This window comes from Salmo trutta, chromosome 2 (assembly GCF_901001165.1).
Source record: "Salmo trutta chromosome 2, fSalTru1.1, whole genome shotgun sequence".
Classification (NCBI taxonomy): domain Eukaryota; kingdom Metazoa; phylum Chordata; class Actinopteri; order Salmoniformes; family Salmonidae; genus Salmo; species Salmo trutta.
Window position 1 is genome coordinate 45527623 of NC_042958.1, and position 18544 is coordinate 45546166.

An 18544-nucleotide genomic window follows, 5' to 3' on the forward strand; every position below is an offset into this window, starting at 1 on the left:
TCTAGTGGCCTATGAGGTGAACAAGATGAGCACATTTGATTTTTTAATTTAACCTTTATTTCACTAGGCAAGTTGGTTAAGAACAAATTCTTATTTATAATGATGGCTTGCACATGATAAGATCACCGACCACTGTATTCAACTGATCTAATTAAACTTGGTTTGATTTCTACTGAGGGTTGGTACTAGAGGTCAACCGATTAATTGGAATGGCTGATTTCAAGTTTTCATAACAATCGGTAATCGGTATTTTTGGCCACCAATTTGCCGATTTGCCTTTTTTTTTTTTTTTTTACACCTTTATTTAACTAGGCAAGTCAGATTAAGAACACATTCTTATTTCCAATGACGGCCTAGGAACGGGGGTTAACTGCCTTGTTCAGGGGGGATTCGGGGATTCGTTTTTGCAACCTTCCGGTTACAAGTCCAACGCACTAACCACCTGCCTTACATTGCACTCCACGAGGAGCCTGCATGGCAGGCTGACTACCTGTTACGTGAGGGCAGCAAGAGGCCAAGGTAAATTCCTAGCTAGCATTAAACTTATCTTATAAAAAATTATCAATCTTAACATAATCCCTAGTTAACTACACATGGTTGATGATATTACTAGTTTATCTAACGTGTCCTGCGTTCCGTATAATCGATGTGGTGCCTGTTCATTTCTCATCGAATCACAGCCTACTTCGACAAACGGGTGATGATTTAACAAGCGCATTTGCGAAAAAAGCACTGTCGTTGCACCAATGTACCTAACCATAAACATCAATGCCTTTCTTTAAAATCAATACACAAGTATATATTTTTAAACCTGCATATTTAGTTAATATTGCCTGCTAACATGAATTTGTGTCACTTCTCTAGCATTCTGTGTAAGCAGTCAGGGTATACGCAGCAGCTTGGGCCGCCTGGCTCATTGCGAACTGTGTGAAGTCCATTTATTCCTAACAAAGGCCGTAATTAATTTGCCAGAATTGTACATAATTATGACATAACATTTAAGGTTGTGCAATGTAACAGGACTATTTAGACTTATGGATGCCACCCGTTAGATAAAATACGGAACGGTTCCGTATTTCACTGAAATAATAAACGCTTCGTTTTCGAAATGATAGTTTCCGGATTCGACCATATTAATGACCAAAGGCTCGTATTTCTGTGTGTTATTATGTTATAATTAAGTCTATGATTTGATATTTGATAGAGCAGTCTGACTGAGCGATGGTAGGCAGCAGCATGTTCGTAAGCATTCATTCAAACAGCACCTTTGTGCGTTTTGCCAGCAGCTCTTCGCAATTCTTCAAGCATTGCGCTGTTTATGACTTCAAGCCTATCAACTCCCAAGATTAGGCTGGTGTAACCGATGTGAAATGGTTAGCTAGTTAGCAGGTGCGCGCTAATAGCGTTTCAAACGTCACTCGCTCTGAGACTTGGAGTAGTTGTTCCCCTTGCTCTACATGGGTAACACTGCTTCGAGGGTGGCTGTTGTCGATGTGTTCCTGGTTCGAGCCCAGGTAGGAGTGAGGAGAGAGACGGAAGCTATACTGTTACACTGGCAATACTAAAGTGCCTATAAGAACATCCAATACGTATATGAAATACAAATCGTATGTTCTCATGTTCTGAGCAAGGAACTTAAACGTTAGCTTTTTTACATGGCACATATTGCACTTTTACTTTCTTCTCCAACACTTTGTTTTTGCATTATTTAAACCAAATTGAACATGTTTCATTATTTATTTGAGGCTAAATTGATAGTATTTATGTATTATATTAAGTTAAAATAAGTGTTCATTCAGAATTGTTGTAATTGTCATTATTACAAATAAATCAATTTTCAAAAAAATCGGCCGATTAATCGGTATTGGCTTTGTTGGTCCTCCAATAATCGTTATCGGAATTGGCGTCGAAAAATCATAATCGGTCGACCTCTAGTTGGTACTCAATTTATACCATTTACATGCAAATAAATATTCCAATTTAAACACACTGGGAGTTTAGGGCGCTGTGCGGCAGACAACCTAGTGGTTAGAGCATTGAGCCAGTAACTAAAAGGTTGTTGGATCGAATCCCTGAGCTGACAAGGTAAAAATGTGTCATTCTGCCCCTGAGCAAGGCAGTTAACCCACTGTTCCCCTAGCGCCGAATACGGGATGTCGATTATGGCACCTCTCTGATTCAGAGGGGTTGGGTTAAATGCGGAAGACACATTTCAGTTGAATGCGTTCAGTTGTACAACTGACTGGGTATTTCCCTCTCCTCGGGGTATATGTAGACGTACTACTGTAATGTGACGTATTGCGCCAGATCACATTTATTTGATGTGATTTATTTTTACAGGATGGATTGTGACAGAGAATAGTGATATGTCCTCAAATAAAGGTTATATTGCGTTGGGAGTGATATGGTGCAACAGCACAAAGCTCTAGTTAATGATACTACAACGGAACTGATACTTTTCATTTCTGTATTTTACTGTTGTGACTCAATCAGGGATTCAAAATGTTATTTTGTATAGAGGTTGCTTACCGTCATCAGTATGGCTTTATTGGAAATTGAATTAAATTATGATGCCCTATGTTTATCTTGCATATCTTCCTTTACATACAATTTCACTTAAATGTGAATGGTACACGTTTATTATATATATATATATATATATATATATATATATATATATATATATATATATATATATATATATATATATATATATATATATATATATATATATATATATATATATATATATATATACGTAGAGGTCCCCTGGAAAAGTAAAGTTAGTCAAAACACACCAATTTGTCAAACTGTCTGCGTTACTGTAGACAGTTTAGGCTACCCGTTTATCGTGGGCCGTGAGTTTCATTTCTACCAGCTTCTATGTTTAAACAAAGGTAGGCTACAGACTCCTGCCAAATGTTTTTGCTTTTTAAAAGTGTTCATTAAGAATCGCTTTTTGGTGACAGATTATGATCGCATTTAGACAAATAATTGCATAAGGCAGCTGCCAATTTGAAAAAATGCAGTTGTCATATTTTTTTTTTTTGTTGCTGTAGCCGAAGTATTATTTGCTATATGGACATGTATTTGCTTGCATTTTTCTTAAATATAAAAACTAAGCTACCTTTAACGTTGGCAATTGCCCAAAATAAAGGAAATTCAAATGAGCAACCCAACCCTTTTGAATCATGCACTAAGGTTTTACAGCAAACTCAGTTTAAAGCTTACATTTTTATTTATCTACGCAAGACAGTTAAGAACAAATTCTTATTTTCAATGACGGCCTAGGAACAGTGGGTTAACTGCCTTGTTCAGGGGCAGAACGATAGATTTGTACCTTGTCAGCTCAGGGATTCAATCATGCAACCTTTCAGTTACTAGTCCAACGCTCTAACCACTAGGCTACCTGCCATCCCTACACTCTAACCACTAGGCTACCTGCCGTCCCTACACTCTAACCACTAGGTTACCTGCCGCCCCTACACTTTAACCACTAGGCTACCTGCCGTCCCTACACTCTAACCACTAGGCTACCTGCCGCCCCTACACTCTAACCACTAGGCTACCTGCCGTCCCTACACTCTAACCACTAGGCTACCTGCCGTCCCTACACTCTAACCACTAGGCTACCTGCCGCCCCTACACTTTAACCACTAGGCTACCTGCCGTCCCTACACTCTAACCACTAGGCTACCTGCCGCCCCTACACTCTAACCACTAGGCTACCTGCCGTCCCTACACTCTAACCACTAGGCTACCTGCCGTCCCTACACTCTAACCACTAGGCTACCTGCCGTCCCTACACTCTAACCACTAGGCTACCTGCCGTCCCTACACTCTAACCACTAGGCTACCTGCCGTCCCTACACTCTAACCACTAGGTTACCTGCCGCCCCTACACTTTAACCACTAGGCTACCTGCCGTCCCTACACTCTAACCACTAGGCTACCTGCCGTCCCTACACTCTAACCACTAGGCTACCTGCCGTCCATACACTCTAACCACTAGGCAAGCTACCGCCCCTACAATCTAACCACTAAGCTACCTGCCGTCCCTACACTCTAACCACTAGGCTACCTGCCGTCTCTACACTCTAACCACTAGTCTACCTGCCGCCCCTACACTCTAACCACTAGGCTACCTGCCGCCCCTACACTCTAACCACTAGGCTACCTGCCGGCCCTACACTCTAACCACTAGGCTACATGCCGGCCCTACACTCTAACCACTAGGCTACCTGCCATCCCTACACTCTAACCACTAGGCTACCTGCCATCCCTACACTCTAACCACTAGGCAACCTGCCGTCCCTACACTCTAACCACTAGTCTACCTGCCGTCCCTACACTCTAACCACTAGACTACCTGCCGTCCCTACACTCTAACCACTAGGCACCTACCGTCCCTACACTCTAACCACTAGGCTACCTGCCGTCCCTACACTCTAACCACTAGTCTACCTGCCGTCCCTACACTCTAACCACTAGGCAACCTACCGTCCCTACACTCTAACCACTAAGCTACCTGCCGTCCCTACACTCTAACCACTAGGCTACCTGCCGCCCCTACCCTCTAACCACTAGTCTACCTGCCGTCCCTACACTCTAACCACTAGGCTACCTGCCGCCCCTACACTCTAACCACTAGGCTACCTGCCGCCCCTACACTCTAACCACTAGGCTACCTGCCGCCCTACACTCTAACCACTAGGCTACCTGCCGTCCCTACACTCTAACCACTAGTCTACCTGCCGTCCCTACACTCTAACCACTAGGCTACCTGCCGCCCCTACACTCTAACCACTAGGCTACCTGCCGCCCCTACACTCTAACCAATAGGCTACCTGCCGTCCCTACACTCTAACCACTAGGCTAACTGCCGTCCCTACACTCTAACCACTAGGCTACCTGCCGCCCCTACACTCTAACCACTAGGCTACCTGCCGCCCCTACACTCTAACCACTAGGCTACCTGCCGCCCCTACACTCTAACCACTAGTCTACCTGCCGCCCCTACACTCTAACCACTAGGCTACCTGCCGTCCCTAAACTCTAACCACTAGGCTACCTGCCGCCCCTACACTCTAACCACTAGTCTACCTGCCGTCCCTACACTCTAACCACTAGGCTACCTGCCGTCCCTACACTCTAACCACTAGTCTACCTGCCGCCCCTACACTCTAACCACTAGTCTACCTGCCGTCCCTACACTCTAACCACTAGGCTACCTGCCGCCCCTACACTCTAACCACTAGGCTACCTGCCGTCCCTACACTCTAACCACTAGGCTACCTGCCGCCCCTACACTCTAACCACTAGGCTACCTGCCGCCCCTACACTCTAACCACTAGGCTACCTGCCGCCCCTACACTCTAACCACTAGGCTACCTGCCGCCCCTACACTCTAACCACTAGTCTACCTGCCGCCCCTACACTCTAACCACTAGGCTACCTGCCGTCCCTACACTCTAACCACTAGGCTACCTGCCGCCCCTACACTCTAACCACTAGTCTACCTGCCGTCCCTACACTCTAACCACTAGGCTACCTGCCGCCCCTACACTCTAACCACTAGGCTACCTGCCGCCCCTACACTCTAACCACTAGGCTACCTGCCGTCCTCTACACTCTAGCCACTAGTCTACCTGCCGTCCCTACACTCTAACCACTAGGCTACCTGCCGCCCCTACACTCTAACCACTAGTCTACCTGCCGTCCCTACACTCTAACCACTAGTCTACCTGCCGCCCCTACACTCTAACCACTAGGCTACCTGCCGTCCCTACACTCTAACCACTAGACTACCTGCCGTCCCTACACTCTAACCACTAGGCACCTACCGTCCCTACACTCTAACCACTAGGCTACCTGCCGTCCCTACACTCTAACCACTAGTCTACCTGCCGTCCCTACACTCTAACCACTAGGCAACCTACCGTCCCTACACTCTAACCACTAAGCTACCTGCCGTCCCTACACTCTAACCACTAGGCTACCTGCCGCCCCTACCCTCTAACCACTAGTCTACCTGCCGTCCCTACACTCTAACCACTAGGCTACCTGCCGCCCCTACACTCTAACCACTAGGCTACCTGCCGCCCCTACACTCTAACCACTAGGCTACCTGCCGCCCCTACACTCTAACCACTAGGCTAACTGCCGTCCCTACACTCTAACCACTAGGCTACCTGCCGCCCCTACACTCTAACCACTAGGCTACCTGCCGCCCCTACACTCTAACCACTAGGCTACCTGCCGCCCCTACACTCTAACCACTAGTCTACCTGCCGCCCCTACACTCTAACCACTAGGCTACCTGCCGTCCCTACACTCTAACCACTAGGCTACCTGCCGCCCCTACACTCTAACCACTAGTCTACCTGCCGACCCTACACTCTAACCACTAGGCTACCTGCCGCCCCTACACTCTAACCACTAGGCTACCTGCCGCCCCTACACTCTAACCACTAGGCTACCTGCCGTCCTCTACACTCTAGCCACTAGTCTACCTGCCGTCCCTACACTCTAACCACTAGGCTACCTGCCGCCCCTACACTCTAACCACTAGTCTACCTGCCGTCCCTACACTCTAACCACTAGTCTACCTGCCGCCCCTACACTCTAACCACTAGGCTACCTGCCGTCCCTACACTCTAACCACTAGTCTACCTGCCGCCCCTACACTCTAACCACTAGTCTACCTGCCGTCCCTACACTCTAACCACTAGGCTACCTGCCGCCCCTACACTCTAACCACTAGGCTACCTGCCGCCCCTACACTCTAACCACTAGGCTACCTGCCGTCCCTACACTCTAACCACTAGGCTACCTGCCGCCCCTACACTCTAACCACTAGTCTACCTGCCGCCCCTACACTCTAACCACTAGGCTACCTGCCGTCCCTACACTCTAACCACTAGGCTACCTGCCGCCCCTACACTCTAACCACTAGTCTACCTGCCGTCCCTACACTCTAACCACTAGGCTACCTGCCGCCCCTACACTCTATCCACTAGGCTACCTGCCGCCCCTACACTCTAACCACTAGGCTACCTGCCGTCCTCTACACTCTAGCCACTAGTCTACCTGCCGTCCCTACACTCTAACCACTAGGCTACCTGCCGCCCCTACACTCTAACCACTAGTCTACCTGCCGTCCCTACACTCTAACCACTAGTCTACCTGCCGTCCCTACACTCTAACCACTAGGCTACCTGCCGTCCCTTCACTCTAACCACTAGTCTACCTGCCGCCCCTACACTCTAACCACTAGCCTACCTGCCGTCCCTACACTCTAACCACTAGCCTACCTGCCGTCCCTACACTCTAACCACTAGTCTACCTGCCGTCCCTACACTCTAACCACTAGTCTACCTGCCGTCCCTACACTCTAACCACTAGGCTCCCTGCCGCCCCTACACTCTAACCACTAGGCTACCTGCCGTCCCTACACTCTAACCACTAGGCTACCTGCCGTCCCTACACTCTAACCACTAGTCTACCTGCCGCCCCTACACTCTAACCACTAGTCTACCTGCCGTCCCTACACTCTAACCACTAGGCTACCTGCCGCCCCTACACTCTAACCACTAGGCTACCTGCCGTCCCTACACTCTAACCACTAGGCTACCTACCGCCCCTACACTCTAACCACTAGTCTACCTGCCGTCCCTACACTCTAACCACTAGGCAACCTGCCGCCCCTACACTTTAACCACTAGTCTACCTGCCGTCCCTACACTCTAACCACTAGTCTACCTGCCGTCCCTACACTCTAACCACTAGGCAACCTACCGTCCCTACACTCTAACCACTAAGCTACCTGCCGTCCCTACACTCTAATCACTAGGCTACCTGCCGTCCCTACACTCTAACCACTAGGCTACCTGCCGTCCCTACACTCTAACCACTAGGCTACCTGCCGTCCCTACACTTTAACCACTAGCCTACCTGCCGTCCCTACACTCTAACCACTAGTCTACCTGCCGTCCCTACACTCTAACCACTAGTCTACCTGCCGTCCCTACACTCTAACCACTAGGCTACCTGCCGCCCCTACACTCTAACCACTAGGCTACCTGCCGTCCCTACACTCTAACCACTAGGCTACCTGCCGCCCCTACACTCTAACCACTAGTCTACCTGCCGTCCCTACACTCTAACCACTAGGCTACCTGCCGTCCCTACACTCTAACCACTAGTCTACCTGCCGCCCCTACACTCTAACCACTAGTCTACCTGCCGTCCCTACACTCTAACCACTAGGCTACCTGCCGCCCCTACACTCTAACCACTAGGCTACCTGCCGTCCCTACACTCTAACCACTAGGCTACCTACCGCCCCTACACTCTAACCACTAGTCTACCTGCCGTCCCTACACTCTAACCACTAGGCAACCTGCCGCCCCTACACTTTAACCACTAGTCTACCTGCCGTCCCTACACTCTAACCACTAGTCTACCTGCCGTCCCTACACTCTAACCACTAGGCAACCTACCGTCCCTACACTCTAACCACTAAGCTACCTGCCGTCCCTACACTCTAATCACTAGGCTACCTGCCGTCCCTACACTCTAACCACTAGGCTACCTGCCGTCCCTACACTCTAACCACTAGGCTACCTGCCGTCCCTACACTCTAACCACTTGGCTACCTGCCGTCCCTACACTCTAACCACTAGGCTAACTGCCGTCCCTACACTCTAACCACTAGGCTACCTGCCGCCCCTACACTCTAACCACTAGGCTACCTGCCGCCCCTACACTCTAACCACTAGGCTACCTGCCGCCCCTACACTCTAACCACTAGTCTACCTGCCGCCCCTACACTCTAACCACTAGGCTACCTGCCGTCCCTACACTCTAACCACTAGGCTACCTGCCGCCCCTACACTCTAACCACTAGGCTACCTGCCGTCCCTACACTCTAACCACTAGGCTACCTGCCGCCCCTACACTCTAACCACTAGGCTACCTGCCGCCCCTACACTCTAACCACTAGGCTACCTGCCGTCCTCTACACTCTAGCCACTAGTCTACCTGCCGTCCCTACACTCTAACCACTAGGCTACCTGCCGCCCCTACACTCTAACCACTAGTCTACCTGCCGTCCCTACACTCTAACCACTAGGCTACCTGCCGCCCCTACACTCTAACCACTAGGCTACCTGCCGTCCCTACACTCTAACCACTAGGCTACCTGCCGCCCCTACACTCTAACCACTAGTCTACCTGCCGTCCCTACACTCTAACCACTAGGCTACCTGCCGCCCCTACACTCTAACCACTAGTCTACCTGCCGTCCCTACACTCTAACCACTAGGCTACCTGCCGCCCCTACACTCTAACCACTAGGCTACCTGCCGTCCCTACACTCTAACCACTAGGCTACCTACCGCCCCTACACTCTAACCACTAGTCTACCTGCCGTCCCTACACTCTAACCACTAGGCTACCTGCCGTCCCTACCCTCTAACCACTAGGCTACCTGCCATCCCTACACTCTAACCACTAGGCTACCTGCCGTCCCTACACTCTAACCACTAGTCTACCTGCCGTCCCTACACTCTAACCACTAGGTTACCTGCCGTCCCTACACTCTAACCACTAGTCTACCTGCCGCCCCTACACTCTAACCACTAGTCTACCTGCCGCCCCTACACTCTAACCACTAGTCTACCTGCCGCCCCTACACTCTAACCACTAGGCTACCTGCCGCCCCTACACTCTAACCACTAGGCTACCTGCCGTCCCTACACTCTAACCACTAGTCTACCTGCCGTCCCTACACTCTAACCACTAGGCTACCTGCCGTCCCTACCCTCTAACCACTAGGCTACCTGCCGCCCCTACACTCTAACCACTAGTCTACCTGCCGTCCCTACACTCTAACCACTAGTCTACCTGCCGCCCCTACACTCTAACCACTAGGCTACCTGCCGTCCCTACACTCTAACCACTAGTCTACCTGCCGCCCCTACACTCTAACCACTAGTCTACCTGCCGTCCCTACACTCTAACCACTAGGCTACCTGCCGCCCCTACACTCTAACCACTAGGCTACCTGCCGTCCCTACACTCTAACCACTAGGCTACCTGCCGCCCCTACACTCTAACCACTAGTCTACCTGCCGTCCCTACACTCTAACCACTAGGCTACCTGCCGTCCCTACAGTCTAACCACTAGGCTACCTGCCGTCCCTACACTCTAACCACTAGGCTACCTGCCGTCCATACACTCTAACCACTAGGCAAGCTACCGTCCCTACAATCTAACCACTAAGCTACCTGCCGTCCCTACACTCTAACCACTAGGCTACCTGCCGTCTCTACACTCTAACCACTAGTCTACCTGCCGCCCCTACACTCTAACCACTAGGCTACCTGCCGCCCCTACACTCTAACCACTAGGCTACCTGCCGGCCCTACACTCTAACCACTAGGCTACCTGCCGGCCCTACACTCTAACCACTAGGCTACCTGCCATCCCTAAACTCTAACCACTAGGCTACCTGCCATCCCTACACTCTAACCACTAGGCAACCTGCCGTCCCTACACTCCAACCACTAGTCTACCTGCCGTCCCTACACTCTAACCACTAGTCTACCTGCCGTCCCTACACTCTAACCACTAGGCACCTACCGTCCCTACACTCTAACCACTAGGCTACCTGCCGTCCCTACACTCTAACCACTAGTCTACCTGCAGTCCCTACACTCTAACCACTAGGCAACCTACCGTCCCTACACTCTAACCACTAGGCTACCTGCCGTCCCTACACTCTAATCACTAGGCTACCTGCCGTCCCTACACTCTAACCACTAGGCTACCTGCCGCCCCTACACTCTAACCACTAGGCTACCTGCCACCCTTACACTCTAACCACTAGGCTACCTGCCGTCCCTACACTCTAACCACTAGGCTACCTGCCGCCCCTACCCTCTAACCACTAGTCTACCTGCCGTCCCTACACTCTAACCACTAGGCTACCTGCCGCCCCTACACTCTAACCACTAGGCTACCTGCCGCCCCTACACTCTAACCACTAGGCTACCTGCCGCCCTACACTCTAACCACTAGGCTACCTGCCGTCCCTACACTCTAACCACTAGGCTACCTACCGCCCCTACACTCTAACCACTAGTCTACCTGCCGTCCCTACACTCTAACCACTAGGCTACCTGCCGTCCCTACCCTCTAACCACTAGGCTACCTGCCGTCCCTACACTCTAACCACTAGGCTACCTGCCGTCCCTACACTCTAACCACTAGTCTACCTGCCGTCCCTACACTCTAACCACTAGGTTACCTGCCGTCCCTACACTCTAACCACTAGTCTACCTGCCGCCCCTACACTCTAACCACTAATCTACCTGCCGCCCCTACACTCTAACCACTAGTCTACCTGCCGCCCCTACACTCTAACCACTAGGCTACCTGCCGCCCCTACACTCTAACCACTAGGCTACCTGCCGTCCCTACACTCTAACCACTAGTCTACCTGCCGTCCCTACACTCTAACCACTAGGCTACCTGCCGTCCCTACACTCTAACCACTAGGCTACCTGCCGCCCCTACACTCTAACCACTAGTCTACCTGCCGTCCCTACACTCTAACCACTAGTCTACCTGCCGCCCCTACACTCTAACCACTAGGCTACCTGCCGTCCCTACACTCTAACCACTAGTCTACCTGCCGCCCCTACACTCTAACCACTAGTCTACCTGCCGTCCCTACACTCTAACCACTAGGCTACCTGCCGCCCCTACACTCTAACCACTAGGCTACCTGCCGTCCCTACACTCTAACCACTAGGCTACCTGCCGCCCCTACACTCTAACCACTAGTCTACCTGCCGTCCCTACACTCTAACCACTAGGCTACCTGCCGTCCCTACACTCTAACCACTAGGCTACCTGCCGTCCCTACACTCTAACCACTAGGCTACCTGCCGTCCATACACTCTAACCACTAGGCAAGCTACCGTCCCTACAATCTAACCACTAAGCTACCTGCCGTCCCTACACTCTAACCACTAGGCTACCTGCCGTCTCTACACTCTAACCACTAGTCTACCTGCCGCCCCTACACTCTAACCACTAGGCTACCTGCCGCCCCTACACTCTAACCACTAGGCTACCTGCCGGCCCTACACTCTAACCACTAGGCTACCTGCCGGCCCTACACTCTAACCACTAGGCTACCTGCCATCCCTAAACTCTAACCACTAGGCTACCTGCCATCCCTACACTCTAACCACTAGGCAACCTGCCGTCCCTACACTCCAACCACTAGTCTACCTGCCGTCCCTACACTCTAACCACTAGTCTACCTGCCGTCCCTACACTCTAACCACTAGGCACCTACCGTCCCTACACTCTAACCACTAGGCTACCTGCCGTCCCTACACTCTAACCACTAGTCTACCTGCAGTCCCTACACTCTAACCACTAGGCAACCTACCGTCCCTACACTCTAACCACTAGGCTACCTGCCGTCCCTACACTCTAATCACTAGGCTACCTGCCGTCCCTACACTCTAACCACTAGGCTACCTGCCGCCCCTACACTCTAACCACTAGGCTACCTGCCACCCCTACACTCTAACCACTAGGCTACCTGCCGTCCCTACACTCTAACCACTAGGCTACCTGCCGCCCCTACCCTCTAACCACTAGTCTACCTGCCGTCCCTACACTCTAACCACTAGGCTACCTGCCGCCCCTACACTCTAACCACTAGGCTACCTGCCGCCCCTACACTCTAACCACTAGGCTACCTGCCGCCCTACACTCTAACCACTAGGCTACCTGCCGTCCCTACACTCTAACCACTAGTCTACCTGCCGTCCCTACACTCTAACCACTAGGCTACCTGCCGCCCCTACACTCTAACCACTAGGCTACCTGCCGCCCCTACACTCTAACCACTAGGCTACCTGCCGCCCCTACACTCTAACCACTAGGCTAACTGCCGTCCCTACACTCTAACCACTAGGCTACCTGCCGCCCCTACACTCTAACCACTAGGCTACCTGCCGTCCCTACACTCTAACCACTAGGCTACCTGCCGCCCCTACACTCTAACCACTAGTCTACCTGCCGTCCCTACACTCTAACCACTAGGCTACCTGCCGCCCCTACACTCTAACCACTAGTCTACCTGCCGTCCCTACACTCTAACCACTAGTCTACCTGCCGTCCCTACACTCTAACCACTAGGCTACCTGCCGTCCCTTCACTCTAACCACTAGTCTACCTGCCGCCCCTACACTCTAACCACTAGCCTACCTGCCGTCCCTACACTCTAACCACTAGCCTACCTGCCGTCCCTACACTCTAACCACTAGTCTACCTGCCGTCCCTACACTCTAACCACTAGTCTACCTGCCGTCCCTACACTCTAACCACTTGGCTACCTGCCGCCCCTACACTCTAACCACTAGGCTACCTGCCGTCCCTACACTCTAACCACTAGGCTACCTGCCGCCCCTACACTCTAACCACTAGTCTACCTGCCGTCCCTACACTCTAACCACTAGGCTACCTGCCGTCCCTACACTCTAACCACTAGTCTACCTGCCGCCCCTACACTCTAACCACTAGTCTACCTGCCGTCCCTACACTCTAACCACTAGGCTACCTGCCGCCCCTACACTCTAACCACTAGGCTACCTGCCGTCCCTACACTCTAACCACTAGGCTACCTACCGCCCCTACACTCTAACCACTAGTCTACCTGCCGTCCCTACACTCTAACCACTAGGCAACCTGCCGCCCCTACACTTTAACCACTAGTCTACCTGCCGTCCCTACACTCTAACCACTAGTCTACCTGCCGTCCCTACACTCTAACCACTAGGCAACCTACCGTCCCTACACTCTAACCACTAAGCTACCTGCCGTCCCTACACTCTAATCACTAGGCTACCTGCCGTCCCTACACTCTAACCACTAGGCTACCTGCCGTCCCTACACTCTAACCACTAGGCTACCTGCCGTCCCTACACTCTAACCACTAGGCTACCTGCCGTCCCTACACTCTAACCACTAGCCTACCTGCCGTCCCTACACTCTAACCACTAGTCTACCTGCCGTCCCTACACTCTAACCACTAGTCTACCTGCCGTCCCTACACTCTAACCACTAGGCTACCTGCCGCCCCTACACTCTAACCACTAGGCTACCTGCCGTCCCTACACTCTAACCACTAGGCTACCTGCCGCCCCTACACTCTAACCACTAGTCTACCTGCCGTCCCTACACTCTAACCACTAGGCTACCTGCCGTCCCTACACTCTAACCACTAGTCTACCTGCCGCCCCTACACTCTAACCACTAGTCTACCTGCCGTCCCTACACTCTAACCACTAGGCTACCTGCCGCCCCTACACTCTAACCACTAGGCTACCTGCAGTCCCTACACTCTAACCACTAGGCTACCTACCGCCCCTACACTCTAACCACTAGTCTACCTGCCGTCCCTACACTCTAACCACTAGGCTACCTGCCGCCCCTACACTTTAACCACTAGTCTACCTGCCGTCCCTACACTCTAACCACTAGTCTACCTTCCGTCCCTACACTCTAACCACTAGGCAACCTACCGTCCCTACACTCTAACCACTAAGCTACCTGCCGTCCCTACACTTTAACCACTAGTCTACCTGCCGTCCCTACACTCTAACCACTAGTCTACCTTCCGTCCCTACACTCTAACCACTAGGCAACCTACCGTCCCTACACTCTAACCACTAAGCTACCTGCCGTCCCTACACTCTAATCACTAGGCTACCTGCCGTCCCTACACTCTAACCACTAGGCTACCTGCCGTCCCTACACTCTAACCACTAGGCTACCTGCCGTCCCTACACTCTAACCACTAGGCTACCTGCCGTCCCTACACTCTAACCACTAGGCTAACTGCCGTCCCTACACTCTAACCACTAGGCTACCTGCCGCCCCTACACTCTAACCACTAGGCTACCTGCCGCCCCTACACTCTAACCACTAGGCTACCTGCCGCCCCTACACTCTAACCACTAGTCTACCTGCCGCCCCTACACTCTAACCACTAGGCTACCTGCCGTCCCTACACTCTAACCACTAGGCTACCTGCCGCCCCTACACTCTAACCACTAGGCTACCTGCCGTCCCTACACTCTAACCACTAGGCTACCTGCCGCCCCTACACTCTAACCACTAGGCTACCTGCCGCCCCTACACTCTAACCACTAGGCTACCTGCCGTCCTCTACACTCTAGCCACTAGTCTACCTGCCGTCCCTACACTCTAACCACTAGGCTACCTACCGCCCCTACACTCTAACCACTAGTCTACCTGCCGTCCCTACACTCTAACCACTAGGCAACCTGCCGCCCCTACACTTTAACCACTAGTCTACCTGCCGTCCCTACACTCTAACCACTAGTCTACCTTCCGTCCCTACACTCTAACCACTAGGCAACCTACCGTCCCTACACTCTAACCACTAAGCTACCTGCCGTCCCTACACTCTAATCACTAGGCTACCTGCCGTCCCTACACTCTAACCACTAGGCAACCTACCGTCCCTACACTCTAACCACTAAGCTACCTGCCGTCCCTACACTCTAATCACTAGGCTACCTGCCGTCCCTACACTCTAACCACTAGGCTACCTGCCGTCCCTACACTCTAACCACTAGGCAACCTACCGTCCCTACACTCTAACCACTAAGCTACCTGCCGTCCCTACACTCTAACCACTAGTCTACCTTCCGTCCCTACACTCTAACCACTAGGCAACCTACCGTCCCTACACTCTAACCACTAAGCTACCTGCCGTCCCTACACTCTAATCACTAGGCTACCTGCCGTCCCTACACTCTAACCACTAGGCTACCTGCCGTCCCTACACTCTAACCACTAGGCTACCTGCCGTCCCTACACTCTAACCACTAGGCTACCTGCCGTCCCTACACTCTAACCACTAGGCTAACTGCCGTCCCTACACTCTAACCACTAGGCTACCTGCCGCCCCTACACTCTAACCACTAGGCTACCTGCCGCCCCTACACTCTAACCACTAGGCTACCTGCCGCCCCTACACTCTAACCACTAGTCTACCTGCCGCCCCTACACTCTAACCACTAGGCTACCTGCCGTCCCTACACTCTAACCACTAGGCTACCTGCCGCCCCTACACTCTAACCACTAGGCTACCTGCCGTCCCTACACTCTAACCACTAGGCTACCTGCCGCCCCTACACTCTAACCACTAGGCTACCTGCCGCCCCTACACTCTAACCACTAGGCTACCTGCCGTCCTCTACACTCTAGCCACTAGTCTACCTGCCGTCCCTACACTCTAACCACTAGGCTACCTGCCGCCCCTACACTCTAACCACTAGTCTACCTGCCGTCCCTACACTCTAACCACTAGGCTACCTGCCGCCCCTACACTCTAACCACTAGGCTACCTGCCGTCCCTACACTCTAACCACTAGGCTACCTGCCGCCCCTACACTCTAACCACTAGTCTACCTGCCGTCCCTACACTCTAACCACTAGGCTACCTGCCGCCCCTACACTCTAACCACTAGTCTACCTGCCGTCCCTACACTCTAACCACTAGGATACCTGCCGCCCCTACACTCTAACCACTAGGCTACCTGCCGTCCCTACACTCTAACCACTAGGCTACCTACCGCCCCTACACTCTAACCACTAGTCTACCTGCCGTCCCTACACTCTAACCACTAGGCTACCTGTCGTCCCTACCCTCTAACCACTAGGCTACCTGCCGTCCCTACACTCTAACCACTAGGCTACCTGCCGTCCCTACACTCTAACCACTAGTCTACCTGCCGTCCCTACACTCTAACCACTAGGTTACCTGCCGTCCCTACACTCTAACCACTAGTCTACCTGCCGCCCCTACACTCTAACCACTAGTCTACCTGCCGCCCCTACACTCTAACCACTAGGCTACCTGCCGTCCCTACACTCTAACCACTAGTCTACCTGCCACCTCTACACTCTAACCACTAGGCTATCTGCCGTCCCTACACTCTAACCACTAGTCTACCTGCCGTCCCTACACTCTAACCACTAGTCTACCTGCCGTCCCTACACTCTAACCACTAGTCTACCTGCCGCCCCTACACTCTAACCACTAGTCTACCTGCCGCCTCATACACCTGCTACTGCTATTGATATGAATCGTTCAGTACTAGCCTACATTTACGGTTGGTTTGCTCATTTAGGTTTTTATTTATTTTTGGTTTATTGCTGACACTAAATATATCACTTAGTTATGTAATAAGTGGGATTCTACAAAACATATTTTTGGGGTATTTAATTACCGGGGTTTTTTTCCACGAGAAGGATCTTTCTCCAAATGTTCCTTCATTTTATGAGTATTTATCTTCAGCTGGAGATCAAGCTAAGTGGTTCTCATTTGAACCCTCGGTCATATTTTCTGAAGAAGAGTAACAGTGTTTTTGTACAATATCTTCATCAAATTGGGTCTAAATACTGTAGGACATATCTGCTTATCTCTTTGCTATTGCCTACATAGTAGCCTACCGACAATTGTACATTTACATGTGGATCATTTAGGAGACAATCTTGTCCTGACTTACAATCAGGAAAATCCTCAAACACAGATCCTTTCCAAGTTCACTTGTGAAATTCTGGGCATTGGATCAGGTCATATAGCCTACTGTAACATTACCACAGTTTGGGAAACACCTATGGCCGTGTTTACACAGGCTGCCCAATTCTGATATTTATTTGTTTGTTTACTTATTGGTCTGTTTAGCAATCAGATAATTGAGGAAATGATCAGAATTGGGCTGCCTGTGTAAACTCAGCCATAGTGAAGGACACTTAGAAATGTATCCTTAACGACCACAAGAGGGCAATAATATGAGATAACCAGAATGAATTGTAGCCTACAGATTGTAATGGTAGAATTGTAAATCCTCTATCCAGTGTTATTCCCTAAACCCCTCTAGTCTAGGTCATTGGTTTTTTCTGAAGTGGTTGAATTCTGCAATAATTTGAGTTTGTTTTGTTGTAATTCCTTCGACATGACTGAAGGGGAAAAATACATGAGATGTGTTTCAATCCATCCCATTTGTTTTCAGGTTTGCCGCAGAGCTGTGGGAAAAAGGTGATAAGACAGTAATCACTGAAAACCAAACTATGGATGTCCACGAGCCTGAAGACAAGTGAGTTAGTAGCTTCGTTATGTGTTCACTTTTTATCCTGACATCTTAACTGTTTTAGATACAGTATCTAGTTTCTGTGAAACTCTGGCTAGTCCCTCTTTTTATGGTTACTGGCAAATTATATTGTAACATGTACCAAATGGTAATGTAACCGCTAGGTTAGCCTTTGGATTGGAAGTGTGTAATGAGCTCCTCCCAGAGAGATAACTCTTTAGGGACTGTGGTTAGAGTTCACCTTGAGGTCAGCCAGGCATCCGGGATCTAATGCCCCCCAGTGGTCACACCTTGTCCTACAGAAAATGTTGGAATTTGCTCAATTTAATTT

The 18544-nt window shown here is 51.1% G+C and overlaps 1 protein-coding gene across 2 annotated transcripts in view; it reads left to right on the forward strand.

Moving 5' to 3' along the window:
- LOC115155758 (equilibrative nucleoside transporter 1-like) overlaps positions 1–18544 on the forward strand; it is a 31869-nt gene that overhangs the window by 2690 nt on the left and 10635 nt on the right. The window contains exon 2 of one of the 2 annotated variants that reach the window (XM_029702685.1): positions 18136–18219. In XM_029702685.1, the coding sequence (XP_029558545.1) occupies positions 18194–18219 (26 nt within the window). In that variant the 5' untranslated portion in view covers positions 18136–18193. Of the gene's footprint in view, positions 1–18088; positions 18220–18544 lie in introns of those variants that run through there. The other variant, XM_029702693.1, reaches the window with a different exon arrangement.